This window comes from Macrotis lagotis, chromosome 1 (assembly GCF_037893015.1).
Source record: "Macrotis lagotis isolate mMagLag1 chromosome 1, bilby.v1.9.chrom.fasta, whole genome shotgun sequence".
Classification (NCBI taxonomy): Eukaryota; Metazoa; Chordata; class Mammalia; order Peramelemorphia; family Peramelidae; genus Macrotis; species Macrotis lagotis.
Genome location: NC_133658.1, coordinates 925,547,326 through 925,574,731, shown reverse-complemented (window position 1 = coordinate 925,574,731; position 27,406 = coordinate 925,547,326). Strand labels below are relative to the sequence as shown.

Sequence of the window (27,406 nt, the reverse complement as noted above, 5' to 3'; positions counted from 1 at the left end):
GGTTCTTTTATCTCCATTAGAGAAAACCTAGACAAACTACTGTATTCTGAGATTTCTCAGGGGCAGATCTGGGGCCTTCACTCGTGGAGATAGGAGCTCAAGAGGAGAAGAGCGAGTCCTAGGCACAAGCCAGGTCAGGGGAAGCCCAGAGCTTAACAGGTTGGGCCACGGGTTTTCTGCCAATTTTGTATTTACTCTCCAGTGTCTGAGCTTCTCAAGGGCATTTCAGAAACTGTCCTAACCCTATCTTTGGAGCCCAGAAGCTCCCATGGTGCCATCTGACCAGGGATACGCTAATGCCTGGAGGACTGACACCTACCCACTGACTGCCTCCAGTGCCAAGGGCAGGCCCCACAGTCCCCTAACCCCGTGGAGGTGAGAAGGGTATTAGTGTCCTGAAGTCACACATCACAGACTAATGACCAGCTGGCTCCAATGCTGGCCTTGATGATTCTCTCTGAATCCTTGGTCTGACTGGGAGCCCCTGGAGTTCATGTGTGCAGGCCTGTCCAAACTGGACTAGAAGGGCTCACGACCTTTCCAACATTTACTACTACAGACTCATCACAAGCAAACCTAATGCAGAGAAAAAGAATCAGTCTGTATTTGATTCAACCACAAAGGCATCCCAGAGGGAAGAGGGATGTGGGCACCACATGAGCATGGAAAACTGGTGGGAGAGTTGTCATAAGCAGCCGGTGATGTCCAATGGGCGCCGGTCGGGGACTCCCACAGCTGGTCCCACAGACCCCTGCCACAGCCGGTCAGGTCTCTAGCCACCAGGACCAACCATATTCCTCCGAATTGTGACTATACCAGTCGCTGGTGATGACCAGCTGTGGTTTGCTCTCCTCAAGGGCCTTCAGCATCCGCTGGGCATCCTCACTGAATGCCTCCCTCCACAACCTGGGAAATGAGCAAAGAGTGTGTCAGTGCCTTGGAGGTGTGATCTGGGCAAGAAGCATGGATTTAATAGACACTATGTTGAATACTGGGGAGCATCTGTAGCATGGAATGCCCCCCCTGCCTCCTTCTTGGATCCCTGCCTTGCCCCAGGCCTTTCTGTGGGAATTCATTGGGGAGTCCGTTCCTCAATCGAGCCTCAGCTTCCTCCTTTGTAAGGAAGGTATGGGACCCAGTTGACAAGGCTCTGCCCCCCAATTCTAGGCACATGTCATATAGAAGGGGGGGCTCAAGTGAGAGCAGAAGCACCAGGTCCAATGGGAGCAGTGTCTCTGTGGGGCAGTCCTGAAGGACAATGACAGGACTCTTAATTTTTCAGTGGGTCATTCTCACCCAAAGTGCACATGACAACCTAGGCATTCACTGGGCAAGAGGTCTTCTCTGGAGCCCAGCCCAATACTGAGTGCCTTCTGGATCTCCAAGGCTGGCAAGAGCCCCTCCCCTGAAACCAGGCGCCTCCACTACAGTGACCACACTCTGCTATCAGGACAACTGGCAGCAGGCTTCACTACAGGCCCCTCCAAAGGTGCAGATTTTATTTCTTCACAGCCGTGGCCAGTCATCGGCAGGTGGATCAACCTGTTATGACCCATCTCACTAAGTTGTATGGGCCCCTCAGAAGCCACTTTGGATATAGTCTGGAGCCAGTCAGTAGTTCTCTTTCTGCTCATTGGGACCTGCCAGGGACCCTGTCCAGCTGGGGTAGTTCCCAGAACCCAGGGATTGGAGGATGATGTTCCTGGAGAGACCTACCCCCACCAGGATAGAACCAAATCATACTTCCCTGGAGTGCACTTACGCCAGGATCTGTAGTTTGCATTCAGGCTCTTCCAAGGCCTTGCACAGCAGCCTCACTCCTTCGTCCCACAAAGCATTCTGAGCTAGGTTGAGACTCCTCAGCCTCGAATTGCAGAGGAGAACAGAGGAGAGATTCTGACAGCAAGCAGTGTTGAGCTGGCATCTCTCCAGCCTACCAGAGGGAGACAAGCAGAGGAAGTGAAAATGACCCTGGTCCAGAGAGGGGAACTCAGTGGCAGGGAGGCCAGCTCTAGGAAAAGGGGACCCAGAATGTCTGTGCTGGGAGGCCCCACTCAGAATGTATTTGTTCCCCTTGCCACCATCTGTCTGATGACCCTACTAATGAAGTCCATGTCCAAGTCCACGAATACTGTCTTTTGCTCCTTGTTCCCCTTGAGTAGCTCCCTCTCTTCTTTGTGATGTCCTTCTCCCTCCTTCCTCAGGTACTCCTTGTCTTCTCCTCACCATGTCCTTGGCTCTCTTCTCTCTCTACCCACTCTTGGAAGGTTCAATCAATCCTAAGACTTCAACTGTGGCCTCTCCCAAATACAGATCTCAACCATCTGACCCTTCCCTCCAGCCTGGGTCTACTTTAGCCTGCAGGACAGCTCCTTCCAGCTGACAATGAACTCATCTTCCTGCTAACCTTGGGTGGGGCTCCCCATTGCTTCTCCACTTACATTAACTAGGTTGCCCACTTCCCAGTCTTGGGATCTTGGAATCACCTTCGACTTTCCCTCTCTTCCTTACTAGAGACCCAGGGACTTTCTTCCTACTTTCCCTCAAGGGTCCTTCAGTTCTGAGATGCTATTTCTACCTCATCTGTATGTGGATGTATACAGGGAAAGCATCCAGGATGAGCTCTGTTCCCCCCCTCAGCTCAGACATAACCCCACAGAAAGTACCCCTGGCATACCCAAGTCTCTGGAGGTGACAATCAGGGTGTCTCAGGGCCTCGCACAGCAGCTTGACCCCATTGTCTTTGATGGCGTTGTGTCCCAGGTTTAGGCTCTGCAGGTTCTGGTTGAGGATGAGCATGTCTGAGATGGCCTGACAGCAGGCCTCACTGAGGAAGCAGACCAAGGTGCTGTGGAGGAAGTCCGCTTAGGTCAGAGAATCCTGTGGGGTTCACCACCAGCCCCAGTAAAATTCTGCCTCTGGCAAGTCCCTTCTCTTCTGTCTGCTTCAGTTTCCTCAACTATCAAATCACCTCCTGAGGTGCAGTGAGGATTATGGGAGGTAACACTTGGGGAGTACTATGATTATGTTATTGCTGTTATTGTTAAAGTATCACCCACTTGTCCCCATATTCTCTCCCCCTCATTAAATAGCAAGTCTTTTGAAGACATGGAGCACCAGTATGCGTCCCATATCTGTATACCCAAGGTGCTAAATAACTGCAGAAGAGCCAGGACTTACTCCAAAGCTTGCAGGTTACATTGCTGCTGCCCCAAGGCTGCACACAGCAGCTTCATGCCCTCATCTCCAAGGTCATTCTCCCCCAGATCCAGGTGAGTGAGGTTCTTGTTGCTGAGGAGTGCAGCAGAGATATCCTGGCAGCCCACAGAAGTGAGACCACAGCTCCACAACCTGGGGGACACGGATGGAGACACAGACTCATGAATGCATGCACACGCACCCAGGCCTACTTATCCTGGCAGCCCCCTAGCTCAGGTCACCGTGTCTCCCCCCTCCCGAGTCCATCAATGGCAGCCTTGGGAAAGGCCCCCTTTAGGAAGGCTCTGTGGGGGAGGCTGGGGATGGGGCTCGGTGCAGTCAGGTCCCCTGCTGGTTTGCTCTCACTGTCAGGGAGTTTTCTAACCCTTGCCCCCTGGCACCTACCCCCTTTCCACAACCTCAGTTCAAACCTCCTGAGGCCAGACCCACTACAAGGTTTCAGGAAGGGAAAAGGTCAAAACAGCCTCTAGAAAGGTGGGAAAATATAATGGAGTCTGTGAAAGCACTGGGTGCCACAGAAGGGGGCCTTCCCAGAGAGGAACTTCACTCCAGAGAAGCCAAAGACCAAGCCTATATGGCCATTCTGGACTGCAGGTTCCATGTCAACAGAAGGCAATGGACTCCTACCTGAGTCTGTCCTGAGCAGCCAGAGAGACCCTTACAAAAATGATCAAACTTTATGAGCAACAAATAACTGGCAGCAGAATGAGAGAGAGAGAGAAAGTGTATGGGAGTCAGCAAGGGCCCAGGAAACAGGATGCCATCACAGAGGCTGCAGGATTCAGAGAATACAGTTCACTACTGTCAAGCCAAGAGGGCACCTTGCTCTCAACCACACACAGAGAGAGGGGAATCCCAGAGATCACCAGGCTAAGTAGTCCTTGGTTCCCCATTCCCATCTTTGTCCCTCCCCTGGGGCCCTGACTCTTCTACTCCCATTCCTTCCCTCCCTCCTGCTAGTCCCTTTGTCCTCCTGGCCCCAGCCCCAAATTCCACTTTGGTTCCAGCTCATTTGGAGCTGCCTCCCCAGAGCTTAGCACCTGGAACAAGCCATGGGTTAAAAAATTATCTTCCTCATTCATGGACAACCCTGAGGGACCTGCTATGGCCAATGCCATCCATATCCAGAGGGCAAAACCATGGGATCTGAATAGATACTATGATCACATGTTGAAAACTTTTCTTCGGGGTGGCTAGGTGGTGCAGTGGATAAAGCACCAGCCCTGGAGTCAGGAGTACCTGGGTTCAAATCCGGTCTCAGACACTTAATAATTACCTAGCTGTGTGTCCTTGGACAAGCCACTTAACCCCATTTGCCTTGCAAAAAAAACCCCCCAAAACTTTTCTTCTATTTTTCCTTCTTACCTCCTGTTTTTCTTTCTCTTAGTTCTAATTCCTAACACAAATGCACATGTAAAACTTTTACCAGACTGTTGGCCACCATGGGGAGGGAAAGGAGGGTGCTAGAAAAATGTGGGACTCATACATTTGCAAATAGATAAATGGTGAAAAACATTTCATAGTAATTGGAAAAATAAAATTTAAGAAAGAAAAATGTCCCCCTCCCTCCCTGCCCTTCTCTCCTCTCTTTCTCTGCTCCTCAGCATACTCTAGCTTGCCAGGGCAACACTCTACCTCCCATATCACATCACCCCACAATGACATCATGAGGACTGAGAGGTACAAAGCAGTGTGTGTGGTGGGGGGGTAGGGGTTAAGAGGGAAGGAATATGCCCTCCTATTCTCATAGATGAGAACAAACAGCATTTAAGAAAATGATCCTCTGGTCCCCTCCCTGACAAGGTCACCCAAGACCCCCCCCCAGAAGAGAGCCACCATATCAACAAGACCACTGGGGCCTTACGTCAATCTCTGAATAGGGCACTCAGGACATTTCAAAGCCATACTCAGAATCTTCACACCCTCATCCCGAAGGCTGTTGTGGGCCAGGCACAGATGAGTCAAATTCCGGTTGGAGGTAAGAGCAGCAGAGAGATCCTGACAACCATTTTCTGTCAAGCCACATCCTGCCAACCTGCAAGAGACACACAAACAAGAGATGGGAAATAACTCTGGGCATTCTGCTAGGGAAGGGGACAATGAAAAAATGAGAAAAGGTTCCAGGAGAGGGAACACTTCCTAAGTGGACATCCATTATGATGCAAGGTGTAGGGGAGGAGGTGACAGGGAGCCCCCTGCCCCCGCTTCTCATACCAATCTCCTTTGGTTGCTGATATCCACTATTTCATTCCAGTCCCAGGACCTCCCCTATCCCTGTCCTTCTCTGGACTTACTTCAGTTGGGGTTCAAAGAGAAAGACCAGAGACCCTGGATGGCACTCACTGGGTCTCAGTTTCTTCATCTGTAAAATTAAGAGGGTCAGATGCAACCATGAAGGTTTATGAGCCTGTCCATCCAAGCTGCCATGGACTGTGCTATCTAGTGCACTTCTATATCTGATTCACAAGAAGAGCCTGAGATAGCTTATCAAAAGCTTGGCTACAATCCCAGGATCCTCAATGCATAGCCTTCTCTATCTCTGTCAAAAAAGAAAATGAGTGAGTCTGTGGAGCCTGTTCTTGGAGAAGCCAAACCAGCTCCTTGTCAAAACAGCTTCCTAGTCTAGATTTCTGCCAACCAGACTTTGAATGATGTAAGAATTTTCCAGAATCAAAATCAAGATTCACTGATCTACAGGTGATGGCTCTGTTCTCTTCCCTGTTTTCAGAACATTGGCTATTATGTAATCAAGTGGTAACTGTCCTGTTGTCTTCTTTTTTGATTTCTTTTTCAGTCAGCAAAAACTCACCTTTTCTTTGCCCCATCGACTCCTCCCTCTCAAAGACAGTAAGAAAAAGAAAACCCAGAATACGAACATGTGTAATCAAACAAAACAAATTTCCAAATTAGCCATATCCCAAAAAAGTCTCATCATTAGTTTTCTAGAATTGTGGTTGATAATGATACAAATCCTAAAAATTGATTATCTTCACAGTATCGTTATTCTATCAATTGTCTTCTTGGTTCCATCCTCTTCATTATAGCACCAATGTGTTCCATCACACTGAAAAGCTCTAATTTGTTTAGCTATTTCCCAACTGATGGGTAAACCTCTTTTCCAATTCTTTGCCACCAAAAAGAGTTGCTCTAAATCCTTAAGAGTATGTTTTGCGACTTCCAGCCAAGATGGCGGAGAGAAGACAGGCACAGTTCTAAAGTCTCCTGATCTCTTCCCCATCTATCACATGAATGGTAATAGAGCGGAAGAAGGGAGCAGAGGAGAAACACCTGAATCTTCTTCTCATCAGACTTGGCTTAAAGTCAACCTACACATACTCAGTTAACTTATAAAATATCTAACCTTTCAAGTATTAAAAGGGGAAAAGGGGAGGGGGGATGGAGAAAGGGAAGGGGAGAGGGGGAAATAACAAATGGAAGGGAAGGGAAAAGGGAAAAAGGGAAAGGGGAAAGAAAGGGGAGGGTGTGATATAGGAGGGCAAATACACTGAAGGGGGTGGTATTCAGAAACAAAATACTGGGGAATATGGATAAAAGGGGGGAAAGGGGGAAAAATACAAACGGAAGATAGCACAGAGAGCAATAAAGAATTAGTAATCATAACCTTGAATGTGAATGGGATGAACTCTCCCTTAAAACGTAAGTAAATAGCAGAGTGGATTAAAAAACAGAATCCTACAATATGCTGCTTACAAGAAACTCATTTGAAGCAGAGAGATACATATAGAGTAAAGGTAAAAGGTTGGAGCAAAATATATTTTGCTTCAGCTGAAGTAAAAAAAAACAGGGATAGCAATGCTTATCTCAGAGAAAGCAGCAGCAAAAATAGATAGCTTTAAAAGAGATAAGGAAGGAAACTTTATCCTCCTAAAAGGTACCATAGACAATAAACTCATTTCAATATTGAATATATATGCACCCAGTGGGACACAGCACCCAGATTCTTAGAGGAGAAGCTGAAAGAACTACAGGAAGACATAGACAACAAAACTCTACTAGTCGAATCATAAAACAAACAAGAAAGAAATTAGGGAGGTAAATAGATTGTTAGAAAAATTAGATATGGTAGACTTATGGAGGAAATTGAATGGGGATAGAAAGGAATATACCTTTTTCTCTGCAGTACATGGAACTTATACAAAAATTAACCATGTACTGGGACATAAAAACCTAATGATCAACTGCAGAAAGGCAGAAATAGTGAATACATCTTTCTCAGATCACAATGCAAGAAAAGTCATATGCAATACTGGGCCAAGGAGATATAGACCCAGAACAAATTGGAAACTGAATAACCTCGTTTTAAAAAATGAGTGGACCAAAAAACAAATTAAAGAAAGAATTAACCATTTTATCCTAGATAATGATAATAATGAAACAACATACCAAAACCTATGGGATTCATTCAAAGCAACTCTCAGGGGATATATTATAGCTCTAAAATGCTTATATGAATAAATTGGAGAAAGAGGAAATCAATGAACTAAACATGCAACTAAAAAAATTAGAGAAAGAACAAATTAAAAATCCCCAATCAAATACCAAATTAGAAATTCTAAAAATTAAAGGAGAAATTAATAAAATCGAAAGCAAAAAACTATTGAATTAATAAATAAAACCAAAAGTTGGTATTATGAAAAAAAACCAATAAAATTGATAAACCTCTGGTCAATTTGATTAAAAAAGAAAACCAAATTGCTAGTATTATAAATAAAAAAGGTGAACTCACCACCAATGAGGAGGAAATTAAAGTAATAATTTGAAATTATTCTGCCCAACTCTATGCCAATACGTTTGATAATCTAAGTGAAATGGATGAATAGTTACAAAAATATAAGTTGCCCAGGTTAAATGAAGAGATTAAATACCTAAACAACCCTATCTCAGAAAAAGAAATTCAACAAGCTGTTATTGAATTCCCTAAAAAAAAATCTCCAGGGCCTGATGGATTCACAAGTGAATTCTACCAAACATTTAAGGAACAATTGATTCCAATCCTATATAAACTCTTTGGAAAAATAGGGAAAGATGGAACTCTGCCTAACTCTTTCTATGAAACCAATATGGTACTGTTACCTAAACCAGGAAGAGTTAAAACAGAGAAAGACGCAAAAATCCTAAATAAAATCTTAGCAAAACGACTACAACAAGTCATCACTAGGATAATACATTATGATCAAGTAGGATTTATTCCAGGAATGCAGGGTTGGTTCAACATTAGGAAAACTGTTAGTATACTCAATTATATCAACAACAAACCTATCAGAAATCATATGATCATATCAATAGATGCTGAAAAAGCTTTTGACAAAATATAGCATCCATTCCTATTAAAAACACTATAGAGTGTAGGAATAAATGGACTGTTCCTTAAAATAATTAGCAGTATCTATCTGAAACCATCAACAAGCATTACATTCAATGGGGAGAGGCTAGAGGCATTCCCAATAAGATCAGGGGTGAAACAAGGGTGCCCATTATCACTACTATTATTCAATATTGTATTAGAAATGTTAGCATCAGCAATTAGAGAAGAAAAAGAAATTGAAGGAATTAGAATTGGGAAGGAAGAGACAAAACTCTTCACTCTTCGCAGATGACATGATGTTCTACCTAGAGAATCCCAAGAAATCATCTAAAAAAACTACTGAAAACAATTAACAATTTTAGCAAAGTTGCAGGTTATAAAATAAACCCTCATAAATCCTCAACTTTTCTATATATGTCTAGCAAGAAACAGCAGGAAGAGCTAGAAAGAGAAATCCCAAAGTAACCTCAGACAATGTAAAATATTTGGGAGTCTATTTGCCAAGACACACTCACAATCTTTTTGAAAACAATTATAAATCACTTCTCACACACCTAGCCGCCCTTGTAGATTCAGTTTTGTCAGTTAAGTTATTCTTGGTTGTGGGCCCACATCTTTTGCTTTCTGGAATTACATATTCCAAGCTCTCTGCTCCTTTAAAGTGATGACTGAGGGCGGCTAGGTGGCACAGTGGATAAAGTACCAGCCCTGGAGTCAGGAGTACCTGGGTTCAAATCTGGTCTCAGACACTTAATAATTACCTAGCCATGTGGCCTTGGGCAAGCCACTTAACCCCATTAGCCTTGCAAAAAAAAAAAAACCCTAAAAAAAAATAAATAAAATGATGACTGCTTATTCCTGTGTGATCTTTATCTTGGTTACTCAGGACTTGATTTTTTTTTCTTTCTGCTGCTTGCAGTAATTTTTCCTTGATTTTGGAGCTCTGAAATTTGGCCATAATATTCCTGGAAGTTTTCCTTTGGAGGGGTTTCTTTTAGGAGTTGATCAGTTGATTCCATCTAATTGCACTTTGATTTGTGGAAATGGTTCTAAGAAATCTATGCACTTAACTTGTACAATTTCTTGAAACTATGATATCCAATAAAACCAAGAGCTGGTTTTATGAAAAAAAAACTCAATAAAATTGATAAACCTCTGGTCAATTTGATTAAAAAAAATAAGAAAACCGAATTGCTAGTATCATAAATGAAAAAAGGAGAACTCACTACCAATGAGGAGGAAATTAAAGTAATAATTTGGAATTATTTTGCCCAACTCTTTACCAAAAAATTTGATAATCTAAATGAAATGGATGAATAGTTAGAAAAATATAAGCTGCCCAGGTTAAATGAAGAGGAAATTAAATACCTAAATAACTCTAACTCAGAAAAAGAAATTCAACAAGTCATTACTGAACTCCCTAAGAAAAAAATCTCCAGGGCCAGATGGATTCACAAGTGAATTCTATCAAACATTCAAGGAACAATTGGTTCCAAGTCTATATAAACTATTTGGGAAAAAGGTGAAGACAGAACTCTGCCTAACTCTTTCTATGACACCAATATGGTGCTGATACCTAAACCAGTAAGAGTTAAAACAGAGAAAGAAAATTATAGACCTAGCTCCCTGATGAATATAGATGCAAAAATCTTAAATAAAATCTTAGCAAAACAACTACAAGTTATCACTAGGATAATTCATTATGACCAAGTAAGATTTATCCCAGGAATGCAGGGTTGGTTCAATATTAGGAAAACTGTCAGTGTAAATTAATTATATCAATAGCAAACCTATCAGAAATCATGATTATAATCAATACATACTGAAAAATCTTTTGACAAAATACAGCACCCATTCCTGCTAAAAGCACTAGAGAGTGTAGAAATAAATGGACTGTTCCTTAGAATAATAAACAGTATCTATCTGAAACCATCAACAAGCATTATATGCAATGGGGATAGGCTAGAGACATTCCCAATAAGATCAGGGGTGAAACAAGGATGCCCATTATCACCACTACTATTCACTATTGTATTAGAAATGTTAGCTTCAGTAGTAAGAGAAGAAAAAGAAAACGAAGGAATTAGAATAAGGAAGGAAGAGACAAAACTCTCACTCTTTGCAGATGACATGAAAATTCCAAAAAGTCATCTAAAAAACTATTAGAAATAATTAGCAACTTTAGCAAAGTTGCAGGATATAAAATAAACCCTCATAAATCCTCAACATTTCTATATATGCCTAGCAAGATGCAGCAGAAAGGGCTACAAAGAGAAATCCCATTCAAAGTAACTTCAGGGATATAGTTTATTAAGTCATTAAATTTCTTGTGTCCCCCAAAATAAAACCTGAAATTCAAAAGTCCATAGAGGAAACAAACACTAGCCTATTTGACTTGGGAACATTATTGGGTGTCATCTTCAACTTGGAAGGTAACCCTCTCTGGTTTTTGGCTCTGGTAGAATGAAACACAAATAGAGACTTTAAAAATTATTTCTACATTTAGGTGCTGCCAAAAAGTCAAATGTGATTCTGTAAAAACTTTCACATCCTAATTTAAAAGCAGCTCATAGCAAAAAAGTCTGAGAGCTAAGAGATAGTTATTGCTGCTTTGTGGAGTTGTCTTAACCAATGCATTTCCAAACAGACATCAAAAAAATCTGAATTTGTCATCTCATTTGCAGGTCTACCGTACTCTTAGAAGGGGTCACGATTCAATGAAGGAATCTCTTCAAGATCATTATGTGTTCAGAAATTCTTGCTTATAATTATATGCAATCTGCCTCCTTGTAACTTTTACAACTATTACAAAAAAATGTGCTTTGTACTGGTAAACTATTTGCATTTCAAGATTGAATTGATAGTGTTACGTCATAGTTACCACTCAGAAGATGCAAGATGATTGAAAGAAGTCAGCAGCAAAGTCATACAAATGAGGGAAATCACTGAGCAAGGAGGAATAACCTCTCACAATCACATCTTACATGAACAAATGAAGGTCTGGATTCAGCATTTTAAAAACGTGTATAAGGATAGGAACTGGACCTGCAGTTTCTTTGGTACAGGAAACTCCTACCAATTTAAGACTTCACTGCATTTAAGCCTTAGAGAACTGCCTAAGCAGAACACTAGCAAGTCAAGGGACTTATTCAAGTTACATCTTGCTGGCTTTAAGGGCAAATTTATTCCACACTGCCTCAATGTTTTAAGGAGGGGAATTCAAATCACCCTAATATGTTCAAAGGGAGAAGTGACTCAGGAAGCTCTTTTTTCCTCTTTACATTAAACTACCAAAAGGAGTCAAAAAGAGAAACTTAAAAGAGGGCAAGAAAACAGTCACTTGTAATTATAATTCATTGGAAATGACATCTTGAACTAAACACGAAAGATGTCAATGAATCAGGACTTTTAGAAATGCAGAATATTAGAGCTGAGGTCATGAACATCACACAATGACGAAATGGACTCCCAATTCAGTGCTTAAAAAATGACATCTCTACTGAAATACACAGCGAAGCCTAGCTTGATATAGAAATACCTGAATGCTAACTTATGAATCCTTAAGCCTAAATCTCTGCTGTCTTCCAGAGCAACTGAACAGCATTTTTGAAGTTCAATTGAAACAGCTATACTACAGTGTTTACTAAGCTGTGTTGTGTGACCCACTACACTGGCATATTTTTATTCAAATATCATTAGCATTGTCAGTGTTTAAACAAGGAAAGTGACCTTTCATCTTTTTTGAACTGGGGAGGGCAAGACTACTACTGAACTTTTAAAGAAACAGCCCGTGACTATATAGTGGTAAAATTGTATATTTTTCATAAAGTGGGACATGTTTTTGTGTGCTGTTCTATGGAAATCTACTGGAAAGTATATGATTTCTGTATAGCCTGTGATCTGATAGGGCCCCACCTGCCCCATCCTCATTTTCCATAGACTGTGATTTACATGAGAACTGGAACATATATGTTCCTGATGTTTGTGTACAGAGCAAAAAGCCCTTAAGACTTTAGCATGAATTTTTACCTTTATTGAAACCACTTTGATTCTCTTGGGAGGAAAATAGATTTTTGTGGATAATGTGCGGTTAAAAACATTGATTTGAAATATTTTAGTAAAATGAAGTCAAGAGAAAAAAAAAATAACTTCAGGGGCAGCTAGGTGGCACAGTGGATAGAGCACCGGCCCTGGAGTCAGGAGTACCTGAGTTCAAATCCAGCCTCAGACACTTAATAATGACCTAGCTGTGTGGCCCTGGGCAAGCCACTTAACCCTATTGCCTTGCAAAAAAAAATGTCTTATTATGTAATTCTGCTATATCTCATTCTTGATGTTTCTTCCTTAAGGATATGATTTCTCTCTCATCACATTCAACTTAGTTCAATGCATACTATGGGAATGATGTAAAGACTAACAAACTGCCTTCTGTGGGAGGCGGGGGGGAGGGAAGCAAGATTGGGGGAAAATTGTAAAATTCAAAAATAAATAAAACCTTTCTAAAATTAAAAAAATAAATTAAATTTAAAAAACAAAATTATGATATCCAGAGTCCTTTTTTTGGTCATGGTTTTGGTATTCCAATAATTCCTTAATCGTCTGATCTCACAGATCTGTTCCAGATCAGTTGCTTTTCTTATGAGAAACCTCACATTTTTTTTTTAAGGTTTTTGCAAGACAAATGGAGTTAAGTGGCTTGCCCAAGGCCACACAGCTAGGTAATTATTGCCACCTAGTTGCCCCTTTTGAATTTGTTTTAATATTTCTTGTTGCCATATGAAGTCACTGGCCTCCATTTGGTCCATACTAATTTTCAGAGTTTGATACTTGTGCAAGAGTTTTGTATCTCTTGGACTCAACTATCAATTTCCTAATTCTTTCTCCCATAGCTCTGTTTTCTAATTTCTTTTCTGCTAGTGTTCTAATTTATAAACATTTTAAAACTCTTTAAAAAAACACTCCCTCTTCTAGGAATTCTTTTTTTTTTTTTTTTAGATTTTTCAAGGCAATGAATGGGGTTAAGTAGCTTGCCCAAGGCCACACAGCTGGGTCATTATTAAGTGTCTGAGGTCACATTTGAACCCAGGTACTCCTGACTCCAAGGCCAGCCACCCTCCCCCCTTCTAGGAATTCTAACTAAATTCATACCCAATTGTATTACTGTTTTCCTGAGGCTTGGTTTGTAGATAATTTGGTGTTGTTGTCGTCTTCTGGGTTTGCAGTCTTGAGCATCCCCTCTCAACACAATGGCTTTTGCTTGTGAGATTATTTGCTTCTTCTTTCCAGCCTAGATATTGGACTTAATCTAGGACTAAGCTTTGCCACATTCCTAGAGGGAGGATCTGGCCTGACAGATGAATCTTTTTTTTCTGGGATCTCAAAAGACCTGCCAGCTTTCCAGCTTTCCAAATCAGGTCTGATTCAGAGCAAAGTCTGACCTTTGGTCTGACCTCTGCAAATCCTGACTGGGTTTTACCTGAGCAAGCATAGATGCTCCTGGACTTCATCCCTGTCAGTCAGTTGCCAGTTTCCCTTTGGCCTAGGATTCCTACCCTGGTTAGTCAGCCCTGCAGGTTTCAGACTGGGCTAGAAGCTGGAACTGAGACCTTACTCTGCTCCTGGACTTCTGCACTTCCTCCTCTGTCAGTATAAAGCTAGGGAACTTCAATTGTTCCTCACTCTGGAACACTATCCCTGGGTACAGGTCTAGGAAAGTAGAAAAAATTATAAACCAAAACCAATCCCCTACATGTCTTCTTTTCATAGGAATAAAGTAAATAAAATTTCCTTTTCAAATATCTAGAAGTAGAATTGGTATGACTTGCATTTGATGCTAAAATCTAGGACTCAGATGCTAAAATATAAAACTGAAATACATTGATTTAAATGAGAAACTGACAAATCCATGCTCCCTTCCCTTCCTCACTTGGGCTGCCCTGGCTCTGTGGTCAAAGGCTGGGGAAGGACAACAGTACCTGTTTGTCATCCCTACATGAGTTCACACCCCTCTGTGCTGGATCTGAGATCTCCTAGAGCTAGCTAGGGTGCCTCATGCTCCCAACAGATTAGACCAGGGTCTCCTAGAAGCCCTCTAGTGACAGGAGGCTGCCCATGAGCCTCACAGAGTGAGCCAATATCTCTGACAACTGGGGCCAAGGAGAACAAGGTCAGACCTTGTATCAACTGCCTGACCAAAGTTCTCCTTCCTTCCCCCCACTCCAGCCTGATGTCCTCTGTGCTCTGTGTGACCCCAAGGTCCTTCACTGCCCCCAGACACCCTCCTCTGGACACATTCCAGCTTGTTCTCCAATATGGTGCCCAAACAACTGGCCCCTGAGGCAGCAACAGGGCTTTGAGGGGGGATTAGAGAGGACCACAGTCGCACCAAAGAGGTGTCTCAATTTCTGATCTTGAGACTCCAAATCGAGCCCTCATTCCCTGCCCCAAGGACCTGGAAGGGAGATAAGCCTGAAAGAAGCAGCCCTTTCAAGCCTGGCTATGGTACAAAGCCAGCCTACATAAAATTGGGTGGCAATACCAACCAACATTGATGAGAAAAGAAGGGAAAGAAGGGTGGCTACTTACACCAATTTCTGGAGGCGGTTTTCAGGTTGGCCCAAGGCCTTAGACAGCCCCTGTAAGCCAGTATCCAGGAGCTGATTGCCCCCCAGGTTCAATTGGGTCAGGCTCTGGTTGCAGGTGAGGGCAAGGGAGAGATCTGGACAGCAGGCCTCAGTGAGGGCACAGTTCTTCAACCTAGGGGAGGGAGGTAAAGCAGAGAGTGTATACACACCTCAGGGGTTGACTCCATCGGTCCCTCCTCCTTTGCCCCTCCCATCTCTCCCCATCTCCAAGATCCCCTCTCTCCCACCTTCCTTCTCTCTCCTCATCCCCTCCCCATATCCCCAGGTTTCTATTTCTTCCCTGAAAGGAGACAACAGCCCTGTGAGGAGCAAGAAAAGGGAGAAGGAACAGGTTAGCACTGCCAAGATGACTGGGAGGTCCCAATCAGACAGTGGCAGCAAGTACTAATGGAAGTAGTCACTGGAAAGAACTTGGGAAGGCGAATGGGGAGAAGCAGGGAGCACTGAGTAAGGCAAAAGAGCCGGAGCAAGGAGAGGCACCCAGGGGCTGGGCTGAACAGGCTGCCATCCTTTCTATAACTCTGCCCCAGGAGTTCTCTACTCCATTCCTGCTGCAACTTTTGTTGCCAGCTTCCAAAGGTGAGACCACCTCAGACCAAGGGCACCCTAGCCTTGCATCTTCTGTTGGGCACAGAATGTCCCCTGAGGGGAGGCAGCAAGAGACATGAGCAGGGCCCTCATCTTCCATCTGTGCCAGCCTCTTGCTCCAGTCCATCTTCCAACAAGGCAAAGAAAAGCAAGGCTCCCTTGACTCCTGGTCACCCAGCTCCTGCTATGCCTTTCCTCTTGGGGGTAGAGGAATGGGACCCTCCACTCAATGATGACCATTCTCCACCTGATCATACCCCTTCAACATCCCAGTGACCTAAACCTAATCCCACCCTCCCTCCCACTTGTCCCCATGCCCATCCCTCCAACCTTCCCACCTCAAAGTTCCAACCTAACTCCATCCAGTCCTTCCACTATGCCCTCTAGGATGCCTGCACAACAGGTAACAATCTTCATCTTTAATCTATTCTCCCACTCCATCCATTTACTAACTCTTACTGAATCCTAGCTTCCCCTGAAGACCCAGCCTCCTCGGCCACCCTTTCCAGCACTGGCTGAACCTTCCTTCTTTCTCTTTAGGTCAAGGCTCCCATTACTGCTTCCAGATTCCCCACCTCCCTACCTTCCTCCATCACTCAGTAACTCCTTTGAGGTGCATATTATTCATATCTCCCCTCCAATCAAAATCCTGGTTGCTGTTCCTCCAATGAATTTGGAACCTAGCTTATAATTATTTCTCCCCAACTCCTGACCTCATGCTAGGGAACTTTAACATGACTCTCCCTCAAACCTCTTGTCCTTAACTTATTTGTTACATAAAAATGTACACCTCCATGATCAAAATTTCAGAAATCCCCATACCTGACCAGTCTATTGGGTTTTTACTTCTCCCTCTGCCTATCCTACATAACTCTGCTCTTTCATTGTCACTGTGACCCCCCCCAATCCCTTGACCCCTCTTCCTTCTCCCCAAGTCACCTTCCCTACACTAGCCACTCTCTTCTCCCCATTTTGACCCCTTGGCAAACCAATTCAACTCTATACTGTCTTCTCTGGAATTGCTAGTCCCCTTATTTTTTAGTCTATTGTGCCCAAATGTCCATCTTGGCTCACTCCCACCATTAGCTCCTACAGACATGCTACTGAACATCGGTGGAGAGAATCCTGCAACTATTCTGCCTGGCCCTACAAATGTGTTAAAACAACTTCTACTGGGCCCTCACAGTTGCTGCTCAGCAAACCTACTACACCTGCCTTATTAACTTATGTTTTCCACTCTCCACAGAGGTTCTGCCAAACTTTCTCTTCCCTCCTCCACCCTCCCATGGCTCCCCATCAGCTGAAACCCTGCTTCCTATTTGAGAAAATGGAGGCCATTCATCATGGGCTCCCCCTTCATCATCTCCTATCACTCAGGTACCATCTGCCCCTTTCCTCCTTCCCACCTGTCTCACAAGAAGAGTTGGTCTTACTTCTCCATCTGCCCAGGTGCTCCAATCCATCCCATCTTCTCCAAAAGACTGACTCCTCTGTCATTCCTCAATGTTCAATCACTTTGTGTACTAGCTCATGTTAGTGCCTTCCCTTCCAGAATAAACCCTCACTTGACCTTTCCTGTTAACTATCATTTTATATCACCGTCTGCCTTTTGTAGCTAAACACTGTGAAAAGGCATCTACACTAGGTGCCTCCATCTTCTCTCGTCCGTTCTCAACTGCTTAACAATACAGCTTCTGACACTTATCACTCTACCCAAACTGTTCTCTCTAAAACCACCAATGATCTCTTAGTAGCCAAATCCAGTGGCTTTTTCTGTTTTCCTTCCTCAGTCTGAAGCCTTGGGTATTGTGGATCACTCTCTTGAGAGTCTTCTCTCCAGGTTTTTAGGACATTCTCTGGGTTCTCCTCCTTCCTCTTTGACCACTCCTCCCCTGCATTCTTTGCTGGATCCTCCTTCTAGGTCATACCCTCTTAACACACTAGCTGTCCTTCTGGGATTTGTCCTGGGTCTCTTCTCAGTCTACACTACCTTGCTTGGGGATCTCATTGGCTCAAATGACCATCCTGATGCTGAGAATTCTCAAATCTACCTCTCCTGACCCAAAGTCTCTGTTGATCTCCAAACTCCTATCTCCAACTGCCTTTCAGACATCTCAGACTAAATGGTCCAGTAGATGTCTGAAACCAGTATGTCCAAAACAGCAGCCAAACTCATTTTCTTCCCTTTAATTGTAGAGGGCACAACCATCCTCCCAGTCCTTCAGGTTTCCAAGTTAGGAGTCATCCTGGACTCAATGCTCTCTCACCTTCATATCCAATATGGTTGACAAGGGCCACCGATTTCACCTCTGCAACATCGCTCACATTCATCCTCTCTACTCTGGTATTACCCCCATGCTCATGTAGGTCCTAATATCTCACCCCTGGACTATTGCAACATCTTCCACTCAGACACCAAAGTGTTTTTCCTAAAGTGCATGCCCTATCACATCAAAGATATAACCCCCCCAATAAATTCCAGGGACTCCCAATATTGCCTCCAAGATCAAATACAAAATGCTACCTGGCATTCAAAGCCCCTTCCCATCTTTTCAGTCTTCTTACACCTTCCTCCCCAACATGGGGAGTGTTTCCAAGACAGAGACAGCACCCGGCCTCTTGCTATTCCACAAACAAGACCCTCTATTCGTTGGCTCTAGGGCTTCTCTCTGGCTGTCTCCCATATCCAAAATACTTTCCTCTTCTCTTCTGTGACCTCTTACCTCCCCAGCTTCCTTTAAAATCCCACTTCTCCAGGAAGCCTTTCCCCACCACTTTTAATCCCACTATCTTCCCTGTATTTCCTATTAATCCTATAAATCCCTGTCTTTAATGGATTTGTTGGCAAGTTGTCTCCCCCATTAGATTATTCCTGGAAGACAGGAAATGTCTTTTGCCTCTCTTTGTAATCTCTGGGATGACAGTGACCAATGTACATAACACAATACAACAAACATGCTGTTTGTGTTTTCTCATCCATAAAAAGTGTCCAAGACCCAAGGACAAAAGCACTAAATTGATCCAAAAGGAGCAGAATCCCAGTGAAGAGAAGGTGGTGGAAGGGGAATGGAGCTTAAGGGTGGAGGATACATTTTGTGTATGTAAAGCCAAGGACAAAAGCAATCCAGTCCCTTCCCTCAAGGACCCAGACATTCTGTGGGAGCCACAGCCCCCAGCCAGATCAGGAAAAACCACCTGCAATATCCTAGAGTATGTCCATGTTGCACATACATTGATTGTATCATGCATTTTATATCAATTAATCTATATTGTACAGTTTGTTTTTAGATCCCATAATATGCATTACATATACAATAATCTCATATAATATAACAAAAAGTCCTGAAAAATCTTGCAACTGGGGGGAAACAAAGGTCTTCACTCTCAGAACTCCAGGGCTGATGGAGTCACCCCCCCCCCAGGTTTCAATGTGCCCCCTGCCTTTCCCCTACAGTTCATTAAAGGGATGCTTGGTAAAGCAATGACCCCTCAACATCATCCTGACATCACTAAGAAGTCATGGGAGACTTGGCTCCTTTCCTTGTTTCATCCAGCTCCTAGCCTGACAGCTGACACAACCCCTTTCTAGAAGACAAGATGGACAATGGTTTGGGGGAAGATGGTCTGCATAGGTCAATTCAGACCTGGTACAGAAGCCATGAATGGATCACCTACCACTTGGAAATCATCTTGCCCCAAAAGTCTGTGCCTGGTCTGTGGGGCCCATACAGGAGGACAGAGGACGAGAAAACCAGGATCCAAACAGGATCTCAACAGACCAGAATGCAATTTGACTCAATGACTTGGAGCCAAATATTTGACAAACCAACAGACAGGATGTCAGTCACCAAGGGTCTGCTCCTGTATCCCCCTTGCAGACTCCTCTCTGTTTCTTTGCCTCTACACTGGCCCTGGTCCATGCCTCCCAACTCCTAGAATCCATAGCTTTCATGATATTCAAGCCTTACCTCTTCTGGGAAGCCTCTCCTGGCCATTTATGCCATTCCCCCCTGTAAGGCTGCATGTTCTGACTGAGCTTTGCTCCCTCCCCCAATGCCAACCTAGAGGGAAGGGGATGGTTTCTGTTTTGACTAAGAAAAGGCAATAGTAAAGAGTGGGGGGCTCTAGAATAACCGCAGGAGAATGAATTGCCCCTAGTTCCTATTTGTTTGCTTTGAGATCAAAGTCCTTCATTCAGGACAGCCTTCTAGCCTTCCAGGCTCTCCCCCAAAAAGGCTTGGAGGGAGCATACCCAAGGACCTGGGAAGGTCTGAGACAGGCATGGAAGCTGAGTCAGTGGTTCCTGGTTACTCAGGAAAAGTGAGACCAAAGACAGTTTTTTCCAGCACCATGAATGATGCCAAGTCAGCATCAGTTCTAAGACCTTATGATAGTCATGTACTGTGCCACTCATCCTGCACCTCCAGAATGCCTCAAGGGGTAGCAACAGGACTACAGATGGGCAAATGAGCATGAATGGCAGCCACTGTCGGGCTTTGGAACATTCTCTTTTCAACACCAATATTCTTCCATCACTGTAGTCTTACTGTTGGCCAATAATGAACCCTCCCCACATAAACACCCCAAAAAAGTAAGATATGAGAGGAGGAGGAAAGAGAAGGTGGGGAGGGAAAGGCGCTGAGCATCTCACAGAAGACTAACCTCAGAGACTGGAGGTTGCAATGTGGATGTCTCAGGGCCTCACAAAGCAGCTTCATGCCATCGTCCCCAAGCTGAAGGTCCAGGTCAAGGTAGATCAGATGCCGGTGCCCGACAAGAGAAAGCGGGAAATCCCCACAGACAAAGGGGACATAGGCAGTCTGCCTGAGCCTAGAGCAGAGGAAGGTAGCAATTATATTGGTTCCTTCTGGCTTCCACGAAGGCCGTCCCCCGCCAAGAGCGGCCCAGCTCATGCCCCACTGACGCCCCAACACTGCCTGCTCCAAGTCCACAAGGAGTTCCACTCAACTCTGTCAGATCTTCAAAAAGCTGTAGGGAGACCAAGAACAACTAGAAGCAAGAAGAAAGAAGAAGGAAAAAGGAGAGAGGGAAGGGAAGGACAGAGCAGCAGAGCATGCATTTTACAAAGATCATCTTGTTTGATCAACACAAGCAGGCTGGGAAGGGCTGCTATCACAACCCCCCATTTTACAGATGAGGAATTGAGGCAGACAGGTCAGGTGGTTTGGCTCTTTCCAACAGGAGCCCACAGACTCAAATTCTGCACAGATCTCCTGGGAGGAATGGAAAACTCTGCAGAATAAAAGCCTCCTGACACAGCAGGGAGCAATTCCAACAAAGAAAAACACATGTTCCTAAAAGGCTGATGTGGATCCCCAGATTCTGTCACCTCCCTCATCCCCAGCCATTGCTGGTTCAGTCCTTACCTGATATTCATTATACATGTTCTTTCTTTCCTACCCTCCTCCTCCCTCCCCCCCTGCCTTCCCAGCCCCTGGTCCCCAGGTACTCACTCTCCTCTGCCTGGGTGCTCAGCATGTCTAACCCTCCTCGTCTCCCTCCCATCAGGTAACTGACCTTCACCAGGTTCAAGGATCATCATGAAGCAGATGATCTGGTCCCAGCCCCTCTACTCACTCTGGTCCTGCACAGCTACCCACAATACACACACTCAGCTTACACCCAGGCTTGTAGCCTCCCCATATAGTGGTCATTGCCTGGGAGGCCCTGGGGAGCTCACCTCAGGCTCTGTAGGTGGCATTCCCTGTGTTTTAGCTGATCACTCAGGTGCTTCAGACACAGGTCACTCATCAAGGAGAAGCTCAGCTCCAAGTCCCGCAGGATAGCATTGGTGCTCAGCACCGAGTACAGGGCCTTCCAGCGCGAGGCAGCAACATCCGAAACCTGAGACCTGGACAAGAGGAGAAATGAACAGTTTCCACCATCTGGGGCCACAGAGCAGGAGCAGTCCTGGGGCAGGGAGGGCAGTCCTGGCACTTACTCTAGCTCAGCCGGGGAACTGGCCTGCAGCTCCAGGTCATCGGGGTCCTCCTGGAAGACCTCCCTCTGCAGGTGAAGCACCAGTGTCTCCAGTCGGCGGCAGTGAGCTAGGCAGAAGGAAGACACCAGCAGGTCCACCTTGCTCCAGAGGACAAGCTGCAGGTCCCGGAAGTGGTCCATGGCCTCAGTCACAAATTCCTCATCCTGAGTCTCGTACAGGCTGAAGAAGAAGTGATGCAGGGAGAGGGCACGCAGTGATGGGGTGGCGGAGCCACTGAACACAGCGGCCCATAGCAATAGGTCGCGCTGCAGCTGGGGCGACAAATGGCAGCCCAGCTCGGCCCCCAGGAGCCGGGCACACTCGGTGTTCAGGAGGCCAAATAGGAAGTGCACGGCCAGGCTCAGAAAACTCGTGTCCACTCCCGAGTACTTCTCCAGCTCTGTGGTCAGGTCCTGGACCGTGTGGGCCGTGGGGCTCCGGGTCACCTCCATGGCACTATACAAGGCGGCAAAAAACTCCTGCAGAGTCAGGTGGAGGAAGGCATAGCTGGTACCCCGCTGCAGGAGGACATGCGTGGCCAGAAAGGGCTCGAGATGGGCCACGGTCAGTCCGTGTCGGTCCAGGTCACTGCTGTCAAAGCCCGTGGCATGTGCCAGCACCCCATCGGCAGCCAGGTGACACAGGCCCCGCAGCTGGGCATCGGTGGGTGGGGTGCGGCCACGGAAGAGGCTGGTCACGAAGGACACATAGAGGCGCGTGGCGGTGACAGGGCCCAGGCTCAGGTCATCCCCATTGTCCAGTCTCTGCTTCAGGCCCGTACAGATCAGCCAGCAGACCAGTGGTGCACGGCATAGGGTGGCCAGCGTCTCATTGTCCTGAACGGCTGCCAGGGCGGCCCGTGCGCTAGCCCTATCCCCAAAGAACCTGTGGAAGTACTCCTCGCGGTCAGCCTTGGACAGCCCCAGCACCTCGACAAGCTGTGGGCAGCCCAGCCAGCGTGCCAGGCAGGCCCAGCCCGAGGGCCTCAGCACCAGCAGCAGGCAGGCCTCAGGCAGCAGGCTCTTCCGCAGCAGCCCCTGCATCAGGCCAGCCAGCGGCCGTGGCTCTTCCCAATCTCGACACAGCTCGGCTTCGGGCCCGTCCACGAAGGGTCTCAGCTCCTCCAGACCATCCATGACAAAGAGCAGCTTCTTGGGCTGGGACAGGATCTCAGAAATGGGGACTGGCAGGCCGGGCCACTCATCGGTGATCAGCTGGGCCAGGCTCTTCTCAACTGTCCCATCCATTTCTCCAAGATTGAAAAAGAAGACGTAGTGAAACACGTCACGGCAGAGGCGCCCACGGGCCCAGTCCAGCATCAGCTTCCGGGCCAGCAGAGTCTTGCCAATGCCCATGGGACCCTGCAGGACCACGGTGCCAGATCGTTGGTAGGACTTCTCATCCGGCTGGAACAAGGCTGCCAGCTGCTCAGACTGACCAGGGATCTCGCTGAAGGGTGGCCCCTCGCCAGGCGGGAGCTCTGAGCTCTCCCCTCCAATGACCACCCGAACCTTGGCACAGGTGCGGGAGAACAGCAACGTCGTGGGCCCATACAGGAAGTTTTCCGACTCTCCCGGCCAAGAGTCTCCAGACCTCAAGGAACGGAATTTCTCTGCCATCCAGGCTCGGTATCGCCGCCGTTCATCTACACCAAGGAAAGAAGAGAAACACAGGTCACGGGCAGGCGATGTGGGATGGGACCCCACCTCCGAAGTGCCCTGCCCCCTCATGGCCCACTCAAGCCTCTGACCCACAGAGAAGGCAAGAACTGTCCAAGAGGAAGCTGCCAGTTGTGGTGGGTGGCATTAGACAGGGAGCTGAGCCTCAGCTTCCTTGGGTGTCCCATGAAGGGACGTGACACCCACACCACACAGCCAAGGACCACCAGGCTAAGGGGGTAAAGCTGCTGGAGTTTACCTGGGACTGGATTTGAATTCAGGGCTTCCTAACTCCAAGTCCTGTGCTCTGCACTGTCTTGAGGCCAAAGACCCAGTTCAAACTCCATCTCTATCATTTTACTACCTTGGACATTCTTGGTGGTCCCTGTGACTTGTAGCGAAACCCTTCCCCCCTCTTGGCCTCAGTTTCCTCATCTGTAAAGTAATGGATGACATGATTCCTGAGATCCCAACCCTGTCTCCATCCTATGGCCCTAAGTGGTAAAGAGTCCACAACTAAGGGATGATGGGGGAAGACTGGGCCTTCCCCAAGGGGGCAGGTGGCTAGTGTTGCTAGCGGCTAGCAGCAGTGCTAGGTTGTAGACAATTAATAGAGTAGTAAGTAGTAGTCCTAGCGAGTACTAGGCTGCGGTGGTTGGGGTGATGCTAGGGAATGTCACCAGTGGTTATAGTAGATGTAGTAAGAACAGCAGTTAGTAAAAGGTGTAGTGGTGTTACTTGGTGATTGGAGGTTTAACTGGTGAGCAAGAGAAGGAGCAGTAATGCTAGTTAATACTGCTGGAAGATGGTTGCCATGGGCCTCAGCAGTGATGGTGCTAGTACTAGTAATAGTACTAACAGGAGTTTGTTGTGACACTAGCTAAGAATATTGGTGGGCACCGCAATGAGTAGTATTTGCTACAAAATGGTCATAGCAGTGGCAGTGGATCAGAGGTATTTCTAGTGGGCCCCACAGCCTACACAGTCCAGAACCTGACCAAAGAACTCGAGAAGTACTCGGGGATGGACACGAGCTCCTCCATTCTAGTGTCCTCCATTCTCAACAAGACAAGACCACGACATCAGGGAGGTGATGCCATGACATCACATGAATTGGGTTTGGGGGGGGGGGGGGCTAGGCTCTCCTCCAGAGTCCAGGGGCCAGAGAGAAATCAGGATGACTGGAAATGGCCCTGGATGGGAAGCAGTCAGATTTAAGTGACTTCCCCAAGGTCACACAGCTAGTAAGTGTCAGAAGCTGGATTTGAACTCCTATCCTCCTGAATCCTAGGAGAGTGCTCTATCTACTGTGCCACCAAGCTGCCCCTCCTGGTATTCCTAGATTGATGTGGCAGTTAAGAGAGTTAGTAGTAGTCGTGGCAGTCAGTAGTAATTGGTGGTGATGGTTATCACTAACAGTAATAAGTAGAAGTGATGAATAAGAGTAATCTGTCAAAGCAGTGCCAGGAGTTAGCTGTGGTACTAGGTGGCAATTATGGGAACGAGTAGTCAGGAGGAGGTGGGGGGGGTATTACCAGTGATAGTTGAGAGGACTAAGTTAGCATCAGTACTGGGTAGGCAGATGTTAGATGTTAATGGGAGTAAGGGCAGCTATCTGGGGCTGACCGATGGAGCTGACCAGTGGAGACCAGGGTCTGAGGCCCCACCTCCCATCTTTCCTAAGTAGCCCATCAACCTCATGGATAACACGGCCCACATGTCACCTGCTCAGTCACACTCTCTTCCCAATGGACAAGGGGCCTGCCTCCCTCCTCTCCAGTAACTAGTACCAGGATCTCAAAGCCCATGGTAACAAGGAGGATGCATCTGAGAGGGGTCGCTCTATGGCCCAAGGACATCCAAAGTCAGACCCTGTTGGATTCTGGCCCAGGAGATCCTCAGCAATATCAGAGAGGGGACAACCTCAGTCAGCCCAGTGGGCCCTCCAAGCAATAGCTGCTCCCCATGGAGAGTCCTCGGGGAGCATCTCAGGAATGCCGGCTGTAAGTCTGAAAACCTGGGCACCCTATCCTGCCCAAGGGTCCCCACTCACCTGAGTCTTCCTCTGGCTCTCCATTCTTCTCACTCACTCCTACCCAGCCCCGCATCTCAGCAGCCTCTGTGAACCAAAGTAAAGCTAACAATGACCACGAATCTCGCCATGCCTTCCCCAACCTGGACATGCAAGATGGAACCCTATGTAGCCCATTCCAGTCCCATCACAATCGGGGAGGCAGAATAGTGTACAAAGTGGATGGAACATTCAGACCCAAAGCCAGGAGAGACCAGGGTTCAAATCCTACTAACAACTAAGGAGCAAGATCACAGGAAAATAAGCTCCAACTCCCCAAGAGTAAGATGAAACATGGCAGAGATGGGAAATGAAGGAACAGCCAACACTGGAAGGAAGGAGAGGACAGACACACTGGTGCATGAGAGCTGCCCAGGGGTCAGACCTGCGCATGGCCCAGATCATGGAATCACAAGAAGGGCTCAGTGTAAGCGCAAATTGGATGCTTGGGAAATAGGTGGAAGAGCCGAGGAAGTGAGAAACAGGAGAAGGGCTGAATCCACAGGAGAAGGGTTGAATCCAATGAAGCAGAGCCCAAGGTCAGGGGGACAGGCTGGGCAAGACATGTACACAGGGAGTAGGTGGAAAGCTGGTGAGAGGCTAGAGAAGCCCAGGAGAGAAGTCCCTCGAGATGAGAGGAAGGCAATGATGTGCAGAGCCAGGCCCTCCCATCCCCCAGGACAGCACCTGAGCCCAGCATCCCTGAGAAGTCACTCACCGCTCTCAGGGGGCTGCTCCATCTTCTTGCAGACTCTGAGGGTCCCGTTCTCAACTAGATGGTGGTGGGGACCAGGGGCGCCTTGTCACTGCAGCACCACCAAGGTGTAACCCGGTTCATAAAAGGCCAACCTGAGAAGAGGAAGAGGGAGAGTCAGCTGCCTAGCAGCAGAGGAGGGCCTGAGACCCTCAAAGAGGAAAGTCCAGGGCCCAGCTTGGGAACATCCCCTCCCTCTCTGGGTCTCAGATGCCCCTCTGTAGAATGAAAAGGGGAGAAAACAGAAGGAAAGAGGAAAAGGGGGAAAGAGAGAACAAAGGGAGAGGGAAGAGGGGAAAAAAGAGAGGAAGAAGGAAATGGGAGGGAAGGAAAAGGGGGAGACAGGGAGAGGGAGGAAGGGAAAGAAAAGGGGAGAAAGAGGGAGAGAGAAGGGGGGAAGAGGAAAAGGAAGAAGGGGAAAGAGAAAAGGGAAGAGGGCAAGGGAGGGAAGGGAGAGAGGGAGGAGAGGAAAAAAGAGGGAGAGTAAGGGATGGAAGAGAGGAGGAGGAGTGAGAGGAAGGAGGGGAAGAGGAGAAAAAGAAGAGGGGCAGAAAAGAGGGAGGGGAGGAGGAAGAGGAGGGAAAATGGAGAGAAAAAGGGAGAGGGAGCAAGAGAAAGAGAAGGGGGGAGGGAGGGAGGAAAGGGAAAGAGAAAAGGGGGAGGGAAGTGGGGAGGAGGGAAGGGAGAGAAGAGAGGAGGGGAAGAAAAGAGGGAGAGGGTGAGCGATGGAAGAGAGAAAGGGGAGGAGTGAGAGGGAGGAGAGGAAAGGGAAAAGGGAGGAGGGAGATGACAAAAAAGGGTGAAGGAGGGAAGGGAGGAGGAGAGAGGGGAGAGGGGAGCAAGGGAGGGGAGGAAGGAAAGGGAGAGAGGGGAGGAAGGAGAGGAAGGAGGGGAAGAAAAGGGGAGAGAAGGGAGAGGGAGAGGGAGGAGGGCAAAGGGGGGGGCCGGGAAGGCAGGGAGGAGAAGAGGGGGAGAAAAAGGAGGCGTGTGAGGGAGAGAGGCCAAGAGGAGCAAGAGAAAAAGAGAGGGGAGGGGGGAAAGGAGAGGGGAGGAGGGGGGGAGAGAGAAAAGGGGAGGAGGAAAGGAAAAGGAGAAGAGGGACAAGGGGCCGCCGAGGAAGGCAGGGAGGGCAAGGGGAGGGGGAG

The 27,406-nt window shown here is 46.7% G+C and overlaps 1 protein-coding gene across 2 annotated transcripts in view; it reads right to left on the bottom strand.

Moving 5' to 3' along the window:
- Positions 1 to 580: 580 nt before the first annotated feature.
- LOC141510071 (NACHT, LRR and PYD domains-containing protein 14-like) overlaps positions 581 to 27,406 on the bottom strand; it is a 28,879-nt gene continuing 2,053 nt past the window's right edge. For both annotated transcript variants that reach the window (XM_074220064.1, XM_074220065.1), the window contains exons 2-12: positions 26,226 to 26,356; positions 25,490 to 25,555; positions 21,740 to 23,423; positions 21,479 to 21,649; positions 20,440 to 20,607; positions 15,131 to 15,301; positions 5,084 to 5,254; positions 3,181 to 3,351; positions 2,678 to 2,848; positions 1,763 to 1,933; positions 581 to 906 (exon numbers count right to left, since the gene is read on the bottom strand). In XM_074220064.1, the coding sequence (XP_074076165.1) occupies positions 765 to 906; positions 1,763 to 1,933; positions 2,678 to 2,848; positions 3,181 to 3,351; positions 5,084 to 5,254; positions 15,131 to 15,301; positions 20,440 to 20,607; positions 21,479 to 21,649; positions 21,740 to 23,423; positions 25,490 to 25,555; positions 26,226 to 26,247 (3,108 nt within the window). In that variant the 5' untranslated portion in view covers positions 26,248 to 26,356 and the 3' untranslated portion in view covers positions 581 to 764. The remainder of the gene's footprint in view (positions 907 to 1,762; positions 1,934 to 2,677; positions 2,849 to 3,180; positions 3,352 to 5,083; positions 5,255 to 15,130; positions 15,302 to 20,439; positions 20,608 to 21,478; positions 21,650 to 21,739; positions 23,424 to 25,489; positions 25,556 to 26,225; positions 26,357 to 27,406) is intronic.